This window comes from Periophthalmus magnuspinnatus, chromosome 10 (genome assembly GCF_009829125.3).
Source record: "Periophthalmus magnuspinnatus isolate fPerMag1 chromosome 10, fPerMag1.2.pri, whole genome shotgun sequence".
Classification (NCBI taxonomy): Eukaryota; Metazoa; Chordata; class Actinopteri; order Gobiiformes; family Gobiidae; genus Periophthalmus; species Periophthalmus magnuspinnatus.
In genome coordinates, this window is record NC_047135.1 from 36661443 (window position 1) to 36682889 (window position 21447).

Consider the following 21447-nt stretch of genomic DNA (forward strand, 5'->3'; position numbering starts at 1 on the left):
TTTATATTTATATTTATATTTATATATTACAGTCTATGACGTGAACGAGCCCTGAGCACGAGACAGATACATGGTCCTATCAGTTACTCTGCTCTGTCCTCTGTTCGCTCTGACTCTGTCCTCTCTGACTCTGTCCTCTCTGTCCTCTGTGACTCTGTCCTCCCTCGTCTCTTGGAGACATTGTGGGAGGATCATCAGTGAATTGTTAAATCAATATTGAGTCAATGTCCCTGAATCGATCTGTAGAAAACGGACAAAAGGCCAAAGCTCTGCATTTGTCTGATCCACAAGAAACACCAGAGGAGCCGCCTCGAGGAGCCGCCTCGAGGAGCCGCCTCGAGGAGCCGCCTCGAGGAGCCGCCTCGAGGAGCCGCCTCGAGGAGCCGCCTCGAGGAGCCGCCTCGAGGAGCCGCCTCGAGGAGCCGCCTGAAACACATCTGTGATGGAAGTGTATCTGATAACATCCTCATGTTTCATGAGGCTTCATTTGGATTGTGTCAAGCTTCACTTCTCCTCATGATCTTGTGTTTGCTGCCACCTGCTGGACACAGGCTGCACCTGCATGAAACAGGTCACACTGGAGTCTGAGATAACACAAGTTTCACAATTTTATTGAGTAATGTTCTTTTTTATTTCTCTGCAAACAGCAGAGTAATGATCTATCAAAATATAGACCTAAAGATAAACACTGAGCTCTGATCAGAGACTTCAGGTTGTTCTTCGGGTCGTTCTTCAGGTCGTTCTTCGGGTCGTTCTTCGGGTTGTTCTTCGGGTCGTTCTTCGGGTCGTTCTTCGGGTCGTTCTTCAGGTCGTTCTTCACAGATCTGTGTTTCACTGTGGGGCCACTGGCCTCTGTCTATTTCTGTGGTTGCAGTTATGTGTGAGTGTCTTTGGGAATGACGCGGACTCTGTTACAGCTACTCCCGCCCCCAGGAGCTGTGAAGTAACAGCTGAAGCCCGTCTTAAAGACACACACTCACACACACACACACACTCACACACACCCCCCCCCCCCTCACACACACACACACACCCTCACACACACGCACACACTCATAAGACACACATGCACAGCCTGGAGAACTGTACTACAGCATAAGCAGTGTGAGAGTCAGGCTCACGGCACACGGCCAGCCTGAGGAGGCGCACGGCCAGCCTGAGGAGGCGCACGGCCAGCCTGAGGAGGCGCACGGCCAGCCTGAGGAGGACTGTTCTGGAGGAGGGGCCCTGCTCTGGACTGGACCATGCACTGTCTGCCCGTCCAGACCCCCACAGGCAGCTCCTGCTCCACAGACCCCATCTACGACAACTGTCTGCCCCATGCCCAGAGCCACAGGACAGGGGACACCCGCATGGAGCACAGGGGTCACCAGCTCACCGTCCCGGGGCCCCGAGGCCCTCGGCCCGGGCCGGCTCCGGGTCCCGCTGTGACAGGGGCCCGAGGGCCTGGCCTCTGGCCAGACCACAGTTACTGTAGCTGGAGAGAAGATCTGGACTGTCCAGAATACAGACCGGAGCTGGGGGCTAGAGGAGGAGACACTGAGCAGAGAATCCTCTGGAGAACACAGGACCGAGGTCCAGTGAAGCGCAGCCCCAGCCCCGAGCACAGGAGCACGCTGTCCTTCTACGACAACATCCCTGACGCCGTTACCCCTGAGAACCTGCCAACGTTCTTCATGGAAACACAGGAGCACGCATACCAGGCCTGGGCCCCACAGCGGCTCCAAGGGCCCCTCGAGCCCGAGGTCCGAGGGCCCCCAGAACCTGAGGTCCAAGAGCTCCCCGAGCCTGAGGTCCAAGAGCTCCCCGAGTCTGAGGTCCAAGGGCCCCCCGAGTCTGAGGAAGAGAACCTGGAGCTAATCCCGGAGCAGGAGGCGGAGGCGTGCTCCCAGCCGTGCCACGCTGAGCCCTGGGCCTCAGAGGAGGCCCGTTTGAGGATACCTCCTCCCGTCCCTGTGGCAGACCCTTCGGCCAGCGCCCTGCGGAGCCTCCTGACCAGCCTGCAGCAGCAGATCACCCGGCAGAGGGACGAGTACGAGGAGCGCATCACCAGGTACGCTCTGTGTGTTTGAGGAGAGTCTCACGTTCACTTGAGCGAGTGTCTCCTGGAGCTGTTCCCAGAAGCACTTTCCCAGGACAGAGTGTGGGAGCTCAGAGCAGCTCTGGTTTCTGTCTCGACCTTTGGCCTCACATCCTGTTTAGAGCAGCTCTTTACACTCGTCACACAGAGCTGCACATGTCTGAGTCTTTATCTCTGTGGGTTATGTAAACATTAAATGAGGAGGAGCTGTGTGCTCCGCAGCTGTAACGCACGACGTCTTAGAACACACAGTGGAGTGACGTTCCTCCTGGAGTTAAATCTGCAGAACACGTGGCTCCTCGTTATTAGTTCCCACGGCGACAAACTGAACGTGTCACCTGGGATTGTATGAAGCCTGTTCTGTTGTAAATGTCTCAAATCTGAGTTATTTCAGTGTTGAAGCTACTCCCTACACTCTACTGAGCTGAGCGTTTGTTTACACGTTGCTATGGTGATGTCATGGTGATGTCACGGCGATGGGGCAGAGCAGTGATACAGAATGTGATTTAACTGTTGCTGGAACTACTCATGTTGTGCAGGATTAACTCTGGACGATCAGACACTGGACTGACCGTGGGCCGTCTGTCGGACTGTTCATTGTGCGAGTTTGAACTGCTGTTTTTACTTGTTTTTATAATAAAAAAATAAGTGAAACAGTAAGTTGAGTTGGAGTGAAAGTGCACAGCGTGTGGTGTTGACCTATAGAAAGAACCTGTGACACTGGAGAAAGAGGCTAATCCGGGCGGCCGTGCTGCTGACCGAGACACAACACATGCCTCTTTTATTACTGATATAGATAGTCTGACTGTGACTCACTCTGGCACCGCTCTGTGAAGTTCATCAGGGTCAACTTCAAAATGTGCTCCATAACAACCATAACGGCTCCGGCACAAACGCCTCTTCCTTATCACTCTTCTTCTTCTTCTTCTTCTTCTTCTTCTTGTGTTTCAGCCTGGAGCAGAGGAACGAGGAGCTGCAGATGGAGGTGATCCGTCTGAAAACGAGCCTGGCCCAACAGCGTCACTGGTACCAGATGGTTCAGACCAAGATCGTAGAGTGTGAAAAAGCCCGAGCCGGCGCCGAACAGCGAAACGCCGCTCTGCAGAGGGAGATGGAGACGTTCTTTGATACTTTTGGAGAGCTCAACAAAGAGGCCAAGAAGACTGAGCACATCGCCAAGAGCTTTTGACAAACGTGTGTTTTTCCAAAGACAAACTGTGTGGTTTTCACCTGTGACCTCAGCCTGAGACTCACAGACAAACACAGCTGCAAATTAAACTGTGAGGAAATGAAAATATAACTCCTGTACAGGGAGGCATCGATCCAATACTGGCATCGATACTGGTATCGGATCGGTGCATCCCTTCTCCTGTATCGCTTAAAAAGACACAGACACAAACATTCTGGGCAGGATGACACTCATTCTGTTTATTTTCAAGTGAACTGACCACATCTGGGGTCATTTAAGGCAAAACGGACAAAATAAGGTCTTTATAATGCAGGGTACATACAAGTGCATGAGTCTCAGAGACTCGTCTTATCTCGATCACTTTGTGCGATCGTGTCTGCAGAGAGCAGCCTTACAGTTCATAAAACATCTACGCCGCGTCCTCAGGCCTCGTCACAAACACTTTGGGGTTCGTGGACAGAGCGGGGATAGGAGTGCTACACAGTACAAGAACACGAGCACAGACGCTAACGAGGCTAATGACGTCTTTTAAAAGAAAACACAAACGAACTGAGCAGAGCGCTCTGTGGGTAATGTGGGCCGGTTAAACATGCAGTTCAACATTTATGTTCTACAAGAGGAATGGATTAGAAAAACAGCATGCATAAAACCACCGAGACATCACGGGCCAGAGCCGATCAGGGCCAGAGCCGATCAGGGCCAGAGCCGATCAGGGCCAGAGCCGATCAGGGCCAGAGCCGATCAGGGCCAGAGCCGATCAGGGCCAGAGCCGATCAGGGCCAGAGCTGATCATGTGCAACATTTTGCAAAACAAAATAAATATTCCACAATTTGTTCAAGATTTACAAGTATTTGGAGGCCCGTTTAGCCTTTGTACCTTTGTGAAACTGGGCTGTTACGACAAGAATTCAACCGATTTGTAAACAAAAGAATAAAGCTACCACCGAAAAATATGAAATCACTCCCTCACACAATCTGTCAGCCTAAACGTGTCTTAAATGTGTTTTAAATATGTTTTTAACATGTTTGAAACATGTTTTTATTATTCTAACCTTTGATCGTTTTGACGCTGCAGGAGACTCTCTGCTCAAAACTTTACATTAAAATAACTCAAAGTATTTCTAAAAAAATAAAACTATTGTGTTCATGCATTCAAACAAATATCTGCATAACATAAAAACACATGTGACCTCATCTGTTTGACCTCGTCTGTTTGACCTCGTCTGTTTGACCTCGTCTGTTTGACCTCGTCTGTTTGACCTCACGGCCGAGTCTGAGTCTCCAGATCAGGAGCCACCAGCTTCACATGGAAACAAAATATAAAAATAGACTCAATTTTACTCGAGTATAAAGGCAGACGATGAAATGACATTCAGGTAACCGGTGGGCCGGCCCGTCACTGGCACTCGTCCAGCGGGCCGGTCAGCGTGTCGATGCTGCTGCTGTCCGTGTCCGACGCCAAGGTGTGCTCCGTGGACATGGACGAGATGTCGTTGGCCGACGACGACTGGGAGGCGGAACCCGACACCACATCTGCAACACGAGCCAACGGAAACAAACAGGTGCAGTGAGACCAGGCGGCTCTGAATAGGACGCACCTGACGCCTCCACATTCTGAAGAGGCGGCGCGTTAGACAAACCAGAACAATATTATATAACAATATTATCTACCATTTATGTCATTACATCATTTTAGACAAAACTCCTGCACAGAACAAGAAGCTGAAAGATTAGAAATAATCAAGAGGAAAGAGGTAAAGCGCCATACTGCCCCCTCCATACTGCCCCCTCCATACTGCCCCCTCCATACTGCCCCCTCCATACTGCCCCCTCCATACTGCCCCCTCCATACTGCCCCCTCCTCCATACTGCCCCCTCCTCCATACTGCCCCCTCCCTCCATACTGCCCCCTCCATACTGCCCCCTCCATACTGCCCCCTCCTCCATACTGCCCCCTCCTCCATACTGCCCCCTCCATACTGCCCCCTCCTCCATACTGCCCCCTCCTCCATACTGCCCCCTCCATACTGCCCCCTCAATACTGCCCCCTCCTCCCTCCATACTGCCCCCTCCTCCATACTGCCCCCTCCATACTGCCCCCTCCTCCCTCCATACTGCCCCCTCCATACTGCCCCCTCCTCCATACTGCCCCCTCCTCCCTCCATACTGCCCCCTCCATACTGCCCCCTCCATACTGCCCCCTCCTCCCTCCATACTGCCCCCTCCTTGCTCCATACTGCCCCCTCCTCCCTCCATACTGCCCCCTCCTCCCTTCATACTGCCCCCTCCTCCCTCCATACTGCCCCCTCCTCGCTCCATACTGCCCCCTCCTCCATACTGCCCCCTCCATACTGCCCCCTCCTCCCTTCATACTGCCCCCTCCTCGCTCCATACTGCCCCCTCCTCCATACTGCCCCCTCCATACTGCCCCCTCCTCCCTCCATACTGCCCCCTCCTCGCTCCATACTGCCCCCTCCTCGCTCCATACTGCCCCCTCCTCCCTTCATACTGCCCCCTCCTCCCTCCATACTGCCCCCTCCTCCATACTGCCCCCTCCTCGCTCCATACTGCCCCCTCCTCCATACTGCCCCCTCCATACTGCCCCCTCCTCCCTTCATACTGCCCCCTCCTCCCTCCATACTGCCCCCTCCTCCCTCCATACTGCCCCCTCCTCGCTCCATACTGCCCCCTCCTCCATACTGCCCCCTCCATACTGCCCCCTCCTCCATACTGCCCCCTCCTCCATACTGCCCCCTCCATACTGCCCCCTCCTCCCTTCATACTGCCCCCTCCTCGCTCCATACTGCCCCTCCCTCCATACTGCCCCCTCCTCGCTCCATACTGCCCCCTCCTCCCTCCATACTGCCCCCTCCTCCATACTGCCCCCTCCATACTGCCCCCTCCTCGCTCCATACTGCCCCCTCCTCCCTCCATACTGCCCCCTCCTCGCTCCATACTGCCCCCTCCTCGCTCCATACTGCCCCCTCCTCCCTTCATACTGCCCCCTCCTCCCTCCATACTGCCCCCTCCTCCCTTCATACTGCCCCCTCCTCCCTCCATACTGCCCCCTCCTCCCTCCATACTGCCCCCTCCTCGCTCCATACTGCCCCCTCCTCGCTCCATACTGCCCCCTCCTCCCTTCATACTGCCCCCTCCTCCCTCCATACTGCCCCCTCCTCCCTTCATACTGCCCCCTCCTCCCTTCATACTGCCCCCTCCTCCCTCCATACTGCCCCCTCCTCCATACTGCCCCCTCCTCGCTCCATACTGCCCCCTCCTCCCTTCATACTGCCCCCTCCTCCCTTCATACTGCCACCCCCTCGCTCCATACTGCCCCCTCCTCCATACTGCCCCCTCCATACTGCCCCCTCCTCCCTTCATACTGCCCCCTCCTCGCTCCATACTGCCCCCCTCCTCGCTCCATACTGCCCCCTCCTCCATACTGCCCCCTCCTCGCTCCATACTGCCCCCTCCTCCCTTCATACTGCCCCCTCCTCGCTCCATACTGCCCCCTCCTCCATACTGCCCCCTCCTCGCTCCATACTGCCCCCCCCTCCCTCCATACTGCCCCCTCCTCCCTTCATACTGCCCCCTCCTCCATACTGCCCCCTCCTCCCTTCATACTGCCCCCTCCTCCATACTGCCCCCTCCTCCATACTGCCCCCTCCATACTGCCCCCTCCTCCATACTGCCCCCTCCTTGCTCCATACTGCCCCCTCCTCCCTCCATACTGCCCCCTCCTCCATCCATACTGCCCCCTCCTCCATACTGCCCCCTCCATACTGCCCCCTCCTCCCTCCATACTGCCCCCTCCTCCATACTGCCCCCTCCATACTGCCCCCTCCTCCCTCCATACTGCCCCTCCTCCCTCCATACTGCCCCCTCCTCGCTCCATACTGCCCCCTCCTCCATACTGCCCCCTCCATACTGCCCCCTCCTCCATACTGCCCCCTCCTTGCTCCATACTGCCCCCTCCTCCCTCCATATTGCCCCCTCCTCCATCCATACTGCCCCCTCCTCCATACTGCCCCCTCCATACTGCCCCCTCCTCCCTCCATACTGCCCCCCCTCCCTCCATACTGCCCCCTCCTCCCTCCATACTGCCCCCCCTCCCTCCATACTGCCCCCTCTGGAGACATAAATGCAGTTTCAGTCGTGTTTGGATAAATGGATGATAAAACCTGAACACTCTTCTTTCATCAGTCCGTTCTTGTTCCTTTCTTCCCAGTCCATCACTTCTTCATAAATGAGTTCTAAAAACAGAAAAGGTGGAGTCTCATTATGGATTAGATTAAATTCATGCTACTTGTCTGTGGTGCTGTGGTTTGTCCAGCAGGGGGCAGTGTTTCGCACCTTTCCACTGCTCGATGCTGTGCTCTCTCTCCTCCAGCTGCTTATCCGAGATCTGAGGAGGCGGCTGTGGAAGGAGAACAGGAAAGATGAGGAGGGTCTGCGCTAAAAGAGCCTCATGACGTGGTTTTAGTGAAAGAGCGACTCACGGCGTCCGCCTCGGCCGGGTCGTACCAAACGTGGATGTAGGGATGGTTTAGCGCCTCCTCCACGGAGATACGGCTCTCGGGATCGATGACCAGCATTTTGGACAGCAGGTCCCGGGCCTGACACGCTGTTATGGCAACGGCAAAGAGAGACAGAGGGGTTACTACGGCAACAGCAGCACGACGTCTCCTCAAGGCGAGACGTCTGCGGGAACTCACCGCCACAATGTTCAACCAATGTTAAAGCTGCACTATGGGACCTTTTGGGTGAAGGTTCCATCTGTTATGGCATTAAAACATATCTATCTCATGAGACAAGCAGGGGGCGCCAAGTTGCAAGTCAGATCTGTGGAGAGGCAAACCTGAATTTTGAGCAACAGAAAGACCGGAGACTGACACGTTTAATGCCATACTGTGGAACAGTGAAAGCAAAGCATGTCTCTGTGAGGTGTATTTATGTCAGAGATGACAGCGTCCGTCACGTTTCAGTCAGAGCGTAAAGAGTCACACATCTTACTCTTGAGTTTGTCGTGTTCGGCCTCGGAAGGAAACGCCCAATCAGGAAACAGCTCGCTGAAGCTGACCCCCGGATACTGCGGCTTGTTCATCACGTAGTTTCTGACCGTCTCCATCAGGCGGTTCATGAACTCCAGACTGGGCGTGCCCAGGACCTCGATGACCTTATTCCACTGGTCGATATCTGACCACAGTTATGGAAAGATCTGCTCCGACTCAGACTAAAAGGCCTGAGACTTTATATGGATCATAAAGCCACAGTGATAAAACAAACACGTGACTTAAACTAAGACATTATAGTCCCTCTGGTTGTACGACGTGTCTTTTACCAGTTCTTCTGTTCTGCAAACATCCAACTCTGTCGTATTTGAACCATTTGCTGATACTTGTTCAAACGAGTCTCTAGTTTCAGTATTAGTTTTAGTTTAGATTCTTTGGACAACTCTACTGTCACTGATATAAAACTGTCCAATTCATTTGTGAATTTTTCTTCTGGATATTTATTAAAATACATGGGCGGGGTTCACACTGAGCTTCAAATCATTTTCCAGGACTTTTCCAGGACATTTCAGTTATGGAATCACAGTGTCTACAGACGACGCCTTTTTATGTAAATGAACCAAACACATTTCCTCAAATCAGACAAATGTATGAGACAGAAACAGACAGAAACATGAGACAGATGTATGAGACAGAAACATGAGACAGACGTATGAGACAGACGTATGAGACAGACATATGAGACAGAAACATGAGACAGACATATGAGACAGATGTATGAGACAGAAACATGAGACAGACGTATGAGACATATGAACGAGACAGATACATCAGACAGATGTATGAGACAGATGTATGAGACAGACATATGAGACAGATGAACGAGACGGACATATGAGACAGATGTATGAGACAGAAACATGAGACAGATGTATGAGACATATGAACGAGACAGATACATCAGACAGATGTATGAGACAGATGTATGAGACAGAAACATGAGACAGACGTATGAGACAGAAACATGAGACAGACATATGAGACAGACGTATGAGACAGACATATGAGACAGATACATGAGACAGACATATGAGACATATGAACGAGACAGATACATCAGACAGATGTATGAGACAGAAACATGAGACAGACATATGAGACAGATGTATGAGACAGAAACATGAGACAGATGAACGAGACAGACATATGAGACAGATGTATGAGACAGAAACATGAGACAGATGAACGAGACAGAAAGATGAGACAGAAACATGAGACAAATGTATGAGACAGGCGTATGAGACAGATACATGAGACAGACATATGAGACATATGAACGAGACAGATGTATGAGACAGACGTATGAGACAGATGTGAGACAGATGTATGAGACAGAAACATGAGACAGACATATGAGACAGATGAACGAGACAGACATGAGACAGATACATCAGATAGAAACATGAGACAGAAACATGAGACAGACATATGAGACAGACGTATGAGACAGACGTATGAGACAGACATATGAGACAGACGTATGAGACAGATGTATGAGACAGATAAATGAGACAGATGTATGAGACAGACGTATGAGACAGATGTATGAGACAGATGTATGAGACAGATGTGGACAGTTTGAGGGTTGTCCTCTTTAGTTACTTTTTGAAGTGCTCTAACAGGAGTTAGTAAAAGTCTCTATTAATTTGATTCAATAAACTGCAAAGCAAAGTGTGGAGACATTTTCAAGGACAAAATATACATTTTCTGGAACATTTGGTCTTTTTTCCCCACAAATATGCCAATTATTTTCCGGGTTTTCCATAATTTCCCGGATGCGCGGGAACCCTGATAAAGCATAATGATTTTATTAGCACAAGCTCTCGCCTCTCATCCAAGAGTGTTACATTAATATGAACAACAACAACACGCAAGTGCTAAAGAAATCTGAGTTTTGGCCCATCCCAGAGGCGTCTTCTGTTCTGGTTGAATCAGAAGTGTCCGCCAAACGTCTTCACTCCAAAACCTTTGTGCAGTGACAGAATTTAAATTTATTTTGTGGTGAATCTGACCTGGACGACCGAGGGATCACACAGACATCAAGCTAAGGCTAAAGCTAATGTCAAAATGGATGTCACCACAGTATACATGGAGGAGATAATGAGAGACACCAGGCAAACAAGAACATCAAAAACGAGAACATCGAGAACATCATAAACATCAAAAACGAGAACATCGAGAACATCATAAACATCAAAAACGAGAACATCGAGAACATCATGAACATCGGGCAGAAGATAAGACTGAAGAGGAAAAACAGAATAAATCAAAAGGTGGTTTTCTCGGGGAGGTGTGATGCATGAGACGTGACAGTGCAGGTGAAGGATACGGTCGGTCCCCTGGAAGATGACGCTGCCTTTGACCATTTCTCCCATGATGCACCCCACTGACCAGATGTCCACTGACCACAGCCACGAGGCACAAACACAAAGACACAAAGACAGATGTGATCAATACATGGTACACAACACTCAACACGCAACATGGAGGGTCAGACAGACACGGAGCGAGGGTCAGACACATGAGGCAGGGGTCAGATACACGGGAAGAGGGTCAGATACATGGGAAGAGGGTCAGATACATGGGAAGAGGGTCAGATACATGAGGCAGGGGTCAGATACATGGGAAGAGGGTCAGATACATGGACGGATGTGCCTTCCTCTGGACACAGTGTCCAGAGTCTTCCTCAGGACACAGTGTCCAGAGTCTTCCTCAGGACACAGTGTCCAGAGTCTTCCTCAGGACACAGTGTCCAGAGTCTTCCTCTAGACACAGTGTCCAGAGTCTTCCTCTGGACACTGCCTGTGCTTTATCAGTTTACACAGCTGTCAGCCGCTCTCTGTGGGCGTGGCCTCGCTGCTCGCAGAGATTCTACTGGACTGTTCTCTGACAGACAAAGCCAAGCTAAACATTCTGAGCTCTGGCTTCTGTACCATAAGGAGCACTTCAGGTTCAGTGTTACTCTGATGTTTTGGACAGTTTCATTCACAGAACTGCACTAAAACAATAAAAGGAGCAGCAGTAAGGATACAGTCCTTCCCCGGAAACAGGACTTTGTGACAGATCATTTCTGCCATTATACATCCGACAGACCACAGGTCCACTGAAGCAGAGTAAATACATGTGTAAGGAGTTTACATTAGCGCCCTCTATCGACCAAAGAGTTCTCACCGTTCTCCTTGTACTTCATCCCCAGGATGACCTCTGGGGCCCTGTAGTATCTGGTCACCACATACGGGGTCATCATGAAGTTCGTGCAGGCCGTCCTGGCCAAACCAAAGTCCAGGATCTTCAGCGTGCAGTCGGACTTCACCACGATGTTACTCGGCTTCAGATCCTGAGACGCAAAAGCACAAAATCAAGACAAGGAAGTGTGTTTGTGCAGTTAGTCTGTTTCAGACAAAAGTTTTAGAGTGAAAATGTTTGGACACTTCCTCCAGAACTGAAGAAGCCTCTCATCCAAACAGAACTGAAGAAACCTCTCATCCAACAAGAACTGAAGAAGCCTCATCCAACGAGAACTGAAGAAGCCTCTCATCCAACGAGAACTGAAGAAGCCTCATTCAACGAGAACTGAAGAAGCCTCTCATCCAAACAGAACTGAAGAAGCCTCATTCAACGAGAACTGAAGAAGCCTCATTCAACGAGAACTGAAGAAGCCTCTCATCCAAACAGAACTGAAGAAGCCTCTCATCCAACGAGAGCTGAAGAAGCCTCTCATCCAACGAGAACTGAAGAAGCCTCATTCAGCGAGAACTGAAGAAGCCTCTCATCCAAACAGAACTGAAGAAGCCTCTCATCCAACAAGAGCTGAAGAAGCCTCTCATCCAACGAGAACTGAAGAAGCCGCTCATCCAACGAGAACTGAAGAAGCCTCTCATCCAACGAGAGCTGAAGAAGCCTCTCATCCAACGAGAACTGAAGAAGCCTCATTCAACGAAAACTGAAGAAGCCTCTCGTCCAACGAGAACTGAAGAATCATCTCATCCAACGAGAGCTGAAGAAGCCTCATCCAAACAGAACTGAAGAAGGCTCTTAGATGAGCATCCCAACATCTCCACTCTGAGACTTTTGACCAGTGACAGAACTGAATAAAAATTCAGAAGAAAGTTCTGCTGTAGATCTGACCTGGACGGCCGAGGGGCACACACATAATACGATACTGGTATTGAGGGACGAATCGATACGATACTGGTGTCGGCGCTGATTTTGAACATTTTGGTGGATCACGTATCAGTCTCAAGATATCTGTTCAGTCGATATCCCATTTTGGTCCATACACTGAGGATTTACTGTCCACAGTTGGCCCAAAACGTCTCATAATATTAAATGTGTTTTTTTCAAAGTTGTTTTGTAGTGACTTTAAATTATGAGCCAGAGAAAAGAAAAGGTTTGAGAAGGAAGTTAAAGAAGTTAATTATCCTCAGACTCAAACAAGGAGAACAATAGCAGGGTCGTTAAAGGCTGAATAGGATAGTTTCAGCTGAAACTGGAGACAAAAATTGTTTCAATTTCAGTGTCGTAGCTCCCCCTACAGACAGATATGAGGCAGTGTCCAGCAGGAATCTGACCAGACCTGAAGAAGAGACTTGGACGAGCAGACAAAAATCTTCACTCCTACAAAGATTTGTCCAGTGACAGATTTAAACTTCGTCTTTTGCTGTCGACCTGGACGACTGAGGAATGACACAGATGACTTTAAGTGATAAAAAAACACATTTGGATCATTTTTATGTAAATAAATAATATAATCTGCACTAGCACTGTTTAATATCAAAATTGGCAGATACTTAAAGCTAAAGTATCGAAATCAGCAGTTTGAGCAGTGTCCAGTCAGTGCCGGACTGACCCTGTGGATGATGCCAGCGGAGTGCAGGTGTCTGATGCCACAGAGGATCTGGTAGAGCAGGTAGGACATCCTCTCGTGGTCCAGGTCCATGTGTATCACCTGGCACAGACTGGCATCCATCAGCTCCATCACCAGGTACCTGCACAAACACCACAGCAGACCAGCGTCAGAGCTCATTTATGTCCAACAGAGAAGCCCACGCACTGCTGCAGGTCAGAACATGACCAGGCCCCACTTTCATAGTGTCCAGGTCTGTACAACCTCAGGAATGACAAAGACAAGTGATGAGTGTTTGAAGACTTTATGTATAAAATGGACTGTAATTGGACGTCCACTTGACCCCTGTCCTGAGACCTCTGTCCTGACACTTGACCCCTGTCCTGAGACCTCTGTCCTGAGACTCGACCCCTGTCCTGAGACCTCTGTCCTGAGACTTCACCCTTGTCCTGAGACTTGACCCCTGTCCTGAGACTTGACCCCTGCTGCTCGTACAGAGAGAAGGTTAAAGAGAAGCACAGGGGGACACCAGGCTGAAGCCTCCAGTTTAGAGGAAGTGTCACTCACAGATCCTGAAACTCCTCCAGAGACTTTTGAGGCGTGAACACATTGATCAGACGAATGATCTGCAACAAAAGACAAAGACACTTCAGTCAGTTTAGTCCTGTCAGTCCCAACAGCACCGTCAGAGCAGACTCCAACCAGACTCCAACCAGACTCCAACCAGACTCCAACCAGACTCCAACCAGACTCCAACCACACTCCAACCACACTCCAACCAGACTCCAACCAGACTCCAACCAGACTCCAACCAGACTCCAACCAGACTCCAACCAGACTCCAACCAGACTCCAATCAGACTCCAACCAGACTCCAACCAGACCCCAACCTGTTCTGATCTGTTTTGTTCTGTTCTTTTTTGTTCTGTTCTGATCTGTTTTGTTTTGTTCTCTGTGTAACAGGCTGCACACTCACATTCTTGTGGTTGACACATTTGAGCAGAACCAGTTCTCTGTAGGCCCGTTTGGCGTGGGTCTGGTTCTGAAACGGTCGACACAGCTTCTTCACAGCCACTGGAATCCCCAGAACAGAGTCCAAGGCCGAGCTGCACAGAGAACGTTCACACGACGAGAACCATTTAATCTGATAAAGTGTCAGAGTTAAAGAACAGAGACAACTGCACTGAATAATACTCATGAAACTGTACAGTGTGAACAACAACAACAACAACAACAACAACAACAAGTGTTATGTCACTAAATGCACTTTATTCTTCCATCGCTGCTGGTTTGAATAACACTCCATAAAACCCACACAGACCACGCCCCTAACGCAGCCGTGAAATAACGAGCTCTCACCAGACGATGCCCTGGGCGCCGGAGCCGATGGCGCGCAGCTGCTGGTAGCGCTGGAGAACAGTGAAGGTGGAGTCGCCCACCTGGACACTGTAAAACTGTGTGTCCGCCTCACTCATCCCTCCCAGTGGTCAGGACTCAGGGCTGTCTGCAAACACAAAACACACAACACACACTCAGGACTCAGGGCTGTCTGCAAACACAAAACACACACATGTACACGTATGTACACACATGTACACACATGTACACGTATGTACACACATGTACACGTATGTACACACATGTACATACATGTACACACATGTACACACATGTACACACATATGTAAGTGCTCCTGACACATTAACATGTCACTGCTGAGGCTTCACTTTTTATCACATTAAGTCCAAAGTGGTTTTGCTCCGTCAGCGTCTGCGCCTCCACCTGCTTCAGCTCACGGCTGAATGAACAACATAAAAACATCAGGAGCAGGAGGAGCAGCAGGAGGAGGAGCAGGTACAGGAGAAACAGCAGGAGCAGGTACAGGAGCAGGAGAAACAGCAGGAGCAGGAGAAGCAGCAGGAGAAACAGCAGGAGCAGGTACAGGAGCAGGAGAAACAGCAGGAGCAGGAGAAGCAGCAGGAGAAACAGCAGGAGCAGGTACAGGAGCAGGAGAAACAGCAGGAACAGGTACAGGAGCAGGTACAGGAGCAGGTACAGGAGCAGGTACAGGAGCAGGTACAGGAGCAGGTACAGGAGCAGGTACAGGAACAGGAGCAGGAACAGGAGCAGGAACAGGAGAAACAGCAGGAGCAGGTACAGGAGCAAGTACAGGAGCAGGTACAGGAGCAGGAGAAACAGCAGGAGGAGGAGAAGGAGCAGTAGAAACAGCAGGAGCAGGTCTGGGCTAAACATGGGAGAATGTTGAAATCTAGTGTCATGATTCTCATGACCAAAATAATGACGATTATAATGATGACATCATCAGGATTAAACATGACATCATCAGGATTAAACATGACATCATCAGGATTAAACATGACATCATCAGGATTAAACATGACATCATCAGGATTAACCATGACATCATCAGGATTAAAAATGACATCATCAGGATTAAAAATGACATCATCAGGATTAACCATGACATCATCAGGATCATGATTCAGTTTAAATGTTGTGGATGTGAATCTTTATAGTTTAATGTTATGAACTTTGTGAAAACTCCTCCTCTGTGGCCCTATCTATATCTATATAGATATAGATAGACAGATAGACAGATAGACAGACAGACAGACAGATGTAGATGCAGGTGTCAGACTGGGATGAGGTCATTTTTTCAGTTTGCAGTTTCATGTTTTATGATCCATTTGAGCTCAGGATTGTTGTGTCCACATGAAACAGAAAGAACAGAACAGAAAAGTATTTTGCCTTTGGGAGAGACACCTGAGTCTGCACCGAAACGAAGCCAAAGTAAATAAAGTTCACAGATACACAAGTACAGAAATACACAAGTACAGAAATACACAAGTACAGAAATACACAAGTACAGAAATACACAAGTACAGAAATACACAAGTACAGAAATACACAAGTACAGAAATACACAAGTACAGAAATACACAAGTACAGAAATACACAAGTACAGAAATACACAAGTACAGAAATACACAAGTACAGAAATACACAAGTACAGAAATACACAAGTACACTGGGATGAAACTCACAAACACCAGAATATATATATATATATATATATATATATATATATATATATATATATATATATATATATATATATATATATATATATATATATATATATATATATATATATATATATATATATATACACATATATACATATGTGTGTGTGTGTGGGGGGGGGGGTGCGTGTGTGTGTGTGTGCCTGATATGTGTCTGATATTTGCGTATCACACCAAACCACCATTTTTGAAACAGACACTTGGTCTGTGGTGACTTTAATACTGAAGTAAAACTAAAGTGGAGCTACAATAATACTACAGTAATACAACAGTAATACTACTACAGTAATCCTCTCCTCGAGGTGGTGGCCGGACCTTTCCCCACGAGGCCCGGTCAGACACAGCCCGAAGGAGCGACATGGGGCCGTCCTCACGTGGACCCACCACCCGCAGGAGGATCCGTGAGGGGCCAGTGCAGAAAGATCCGGGCGACAGTCGAAGGCGGGACCTCGACAACCGGCTGGGGACATGGAATGTCACTCTCTGGGGGGAGGAGCTTGTGCTGGAGGTTGAGTGTCACCTACGAGATATAGTCGGCCTCACCTCCACGCACAGCTTAGGCTCTGGAATCAAACTCCTCGAGAGGGGCTGGACTCTTCATTTCTCTGGCGTTGCCGTGGGGAGCGGCGGCGAGCTGGTGTGGGCTCATTGCCCCACAGCTCAGCTGCCTCGTGTTGGAGTTCACCCCGGTGAAGGAGAGGGTCTCGTCCCTGCCCCTTCAGGTCGGGGACAGGTCTCTCACTGTTGTGTCGGGCCTTCTTGAGTTCTGGGAGGGGTCTTTGTTCTCCTGGGGGACTTCAACGCCCATGTGGGTAACGACAGTGACACCTGGAGGGGCGTGATGGGGAAGAACGGCCTCCCCGATCTGAACCCGAGCGGCGTTCTGTTATTGGACATCTGTGCTAGTCACTGTTTGTCCATAACAAACACCATGTTCGAGCACAAGGGTGTCCATCGGGGCACGTGGCACCAGGACACTCGAGGTCAGAGGTTGATGATCGACTTTGTGGTCGTGTCATCTGACCTCTGAAGAGAGGGCCTGCACTTTATCTGTTCATTGTTTTTATGGACAGAATTTCTAGGCGCAGCCAGGGGCCAGAGGGGGCCGGGTTCAGGGGCCAGAGGGGGCCGGGTTCAGGGGCCAGAGGGGGCCGGGTTCAGGGGCCAGAGGGGGCCGGGTTCAGGGGCCAGAGGGGGCCGGGTTCAGGGGCCAGAGGGGGCCGGGTTCAGGGGCCAGAGGGGTCCACTTTGGGAACCACAGGATCATCTCTGCTGTTTGCAGATGATGTTTGTCCTGATGCTTCAGGACCTGCAGCTCTGGGGCAGTTTGAGCCGAGTGTGAAGTGTCTGGATGAGAATCAGCTCCTCCAAACCCGAGGCCATGGTTCATAGGGGGTTTGCCTCCCTCCCTGGGGAGGTGTTCCGGGCATGTCCCACCGGAAGGAGGCCCCGGGGGAGACCCCCGACCCACTGGAGGAGCTATGTCTCAGAAAAACTACAGTAACACTACAGTAATACTACAGTAATACTACAGAAACACTACAAAAACACTACAGTAATACTACAGAAACACTACAGTAATACTACAGAAACACTACAGTAATACTACAGTAATACTACAGTAATACTACAGAAACACTACAGTAATACTGCAGTAATACTACAGAAACACTACCGTAATACTGCAGTAATACTACAGAAACACTACCGTAATACTGCAGTAATACTGCAGTAATACTACAGAAACACTACAGTAATACTACAGAAACACTACAGTAATACTGCGGTAATACTACAGAAACACTACCGTAATACTGCAGTAATACTGCAGTAATACTACAGAAACACTACAGAAACACTACAGTAATACTGCAGTAATACTACAGAAACACTACCGTAATACTGCAGTAATACTGCAGTAATACTACAGAAACACTACAGAAACACTACAGTAATACTGCAGTAATACTACAGAAACACTACCGTAATACTGCAGTAATACTACAGAAACACTACCGTAATACTACAGAAACACTACCGTAATACTGCAGTAATACTACAGTAATACTACAGTAATACTACAGAAACACTACAGTAATACTGCAGAAACACTACAGAAACACTACAGTAATACTACAGAAACACTACAGTAATACTACAGAAACACTACAGAAACACTACAGTAATACTGCAGTAATACTACAGAAACACTACCGTAATACTGCAGTAATACTACAGTAATACTACAGAAACACTACCGTAATACTGCAGTAATACTACAGAAACACTACCGTAATACTGCAGTAATACTACAGAAACACTACCGTAATACTGCAGTAATACTACAGTAATACTACAGTAATACTACAGTAATACTACAGAAACACTACCGTAATACTGCAGTAATACTACAGAAACACTACCGTAATACTGCAGTAATACTACAGAAACACTACAGTAATACTACAGAAACACTACCGTAATACTGCAGTAATACTGCAGTAATACTACAGAAACACTACAGAAACACTACAGTAATACTGCAGTAATACTACAGAAACACTACCGTAATACTGCAGTAATACTACAGAAACACTACCGTAATACTACAGAAACACTACCGTAATACTGCAGTAATACTACAGTAATACTACAGTAATACTACAGAAACACTACAGAAACACTACAGTAATACTACAGAAACACTACAGTAATACTACAGAAACACTACAGTAATACTGCAGAAACACTACAGAAACACTACAGTAATACTACAGAAACACTACAGAAACACTACAGAAACACTACAGTAATACTGCAGTAATACTACAGAAACACTACCGTAATACTGCAGTAATACTACAGTAATACTACAGAAACACTACCGTAATACTGCAGTAATACTACAGAAACACTACCGTAATACTGCAGTAATACTACAGTATTACTACAGAAACACTACCGTAATACTGCAGTAATACTACAGAAACACTACCGTAATACTGCAGTAATACTACAGAAACACTACAGTAATACTACAGTAATACTACAGAAACACTACAGTAATACTACAGTAATACTGCAGAAACACTACAGTAATACTGCAGTAATACTACAGAAACACTACAAAAACACTACAGTAATACTACAGAAACACTACAGTAATACTACAGAAACACTACAGTAATACTGCAGTAATACTACAGTAATACTACAGAAACACTACCGTAATACTGCAGTAATACTACAGTAATACTACAGAAACACTACCGTAATACTACAGAAACACTACAGTAATACTACAGTAATACTACAGAAACACTACAGTAATACTACAGTAATACTACAGAAACACTACAGTAATACTACAGAAACACTACAGTAATACTGCAGTAATACTACAGAAACACTACCGTAACACTACAGTAATACTACAGTAATACTACAGAAACACTACAGTAATACTACAGTAATACTGCAGAAACACTACAGTAATACTGCAGTAATACTACAGAAACACTACAAAAACACTACAGTAACACTGCAGTAATACTACAGAAACACTACAGTAATACTACAGAAACACTACAGTAATACTGCAGTAATACTACAGTAATACTACAGAAACACTACCGTAATACTGCAGTAATACTATAGAAACACTACAGTAATACTGCAGTAATACTACAGAAACACTACCGTAATACTGCAGTAATACTATAGAAACACTACAGTAATACTGCAGTAATACTACAGAAACACTACCGTAATACTGCAGTAATACTACAGAAACACTACCGTAATACTGCAGTAATACTACAGTAATACTACAGAAACACTACAGTAATACTGCAGTAATACTATAGAAACACTACAGTAATACTGCAGTAATACTACAGAAACACTACCGTAACACTACAGTAATACTACAGTAATACTACAGAAACACTACAGTAATACTACAGTAATACTACAGAAACACTACAGTAATACTACAGAAACATTACAGTAATACTACAGTAATACTACAGAAACACTACAGTAATACTACAGTAATACTACAGAAACATTACAGTAATACTACAGTAATACTACAGAAACACTACAGTAATACTACAGAAACACTACAGTAATACTACAGAAACATTACAGTAATACTACAGAAACACTACAGTAATACTACAGTAATACTACAGTAATACTACAGAAACACTACAGTAATACTACAGAAACACTACAGTAATACTACAGTATTACTACAGAAACATTACAGTAATACTACAGTAATACTACAGTAATACTACAGTAAAGCCGAGAATGGATGTTCATCTGCTTTACTTTGTCTGTGTGGTGAAATGAGGCACACGAACACACACACCTCCACACACACACACACATACATACAGAGGTATGATGTCACTCGTGTATGACACACCGCTGTCCGCGGCTCACAATCATGCCACGCACACACACACACACACACACCCACACACACACACACACACACACCCACACACACACACACACACACACACACACACACACACACACCTCGTAATCACCTTCTACTAATAGAATTGAGCGCACGTTTCCCATGAAGAGAGTGAGCCGGCCCAGAGTGAGCCGGCCCAGAGCGAGCCGGCCCAGAGCGAGCCGGCCCACATAGACAGATCTTTGTCTCGGTTGCATTGCAGTGCTCGAGCTGAACTAGACTTGGACAGACACAGACAGACAGGACAGAGACAGACAGGGACAGACAGGGACAGACAGAGACAGACAGGACAGAGACAGACAGAGACAGACAGAGACAGACAGGGACAGACAGGGACAGACAGGGACAGACAGAGACAGACGGAACAGGGACCTACCGTCTCCGTCTCCGGTGAGACTCCCATGCGTCGAAAAACAAAGTCAAATCCTCCGTCCGTTTGACACACACCGGAATCTGCCCGAGACCGGACCAGGGACCGGATCAGGAACTGGACCTGAGACTGGACCAGGGAGACTGTCACGACGGCTCCGGGAAACAGCAGCTCCAGCGGAGGAGGAGCAGAGGAGCGGAGGAGCGGAGGAGCAGGGAGGATCGCCACAACAAGCAGAGCGCGTGAGGGTGACGTCATCGCGTACGCTCAACGCCGCCGCCCACAGAAACAAGA

The 21447-nt window shown here is 48.2% G+C and overlaps 2 protein-coding genes across 2 annotated transcripts; one reads left to right on the plus strand and one right to left on the minus strand.

The window, feature by feature from the left end:
* Positions 1 to 1158: 1158 nt before the first annotated feature.
* Positions 1159 to 4470, plus strand: LOC129456580 (DNA translocase FtsK 1-like). Its single transcript, XM_055224786.1, has 2 exons — positions 1159 to 2053; positions 3032 to 4470. The coding sequence occupies exons 1-2, from the start codon at positions 1245 to 1247 to the stop codon at positions 3267 to 3269; spliced, it is 1047 nt and encodes a 348-aa protein (XP_055080761.1). The 5' UTR covers positions 1159 to 1244; the 3' UTR covers positions 3270 to 4470.
* Positions 4471 to 4515: 45 nt separating this feature from the next.
* mapk9 (mitogen-activated protein kinase 9) lies at positions 4516 to 21397 on the minus strand. The gene is made up of 12 exons (XM_033974068.2): positions 21160 to 21397; positions 14546 to 14690; positions 14163 to 14292; positions 13755 to 13813; positions 13191 to 13329; positions 11513 to 11678; positions 10671 to 10742; positions 8283 to 8465; positions 7769 to 7893; positions 7623 to 7686; positions 7451 to 7522; positions 4516 to 4802 (listed from the first exon to the last, which is right to left on the minus strand). Exons 2-12 carry the CDS (start codon positions 14659 to 14661, stop codon positions 4666 to 4668), a joined length of 1263 nt encoding a protein of 420 aa, XP_033829959.1. The 5' UTR covers positions 14662 to 14690; positions 21160 to 21397; the 3' UTR covers positions 4516 to 4665.
* Between the last annotated feature and the right edge of the window lie 50 nt (positions 21398 to 21447).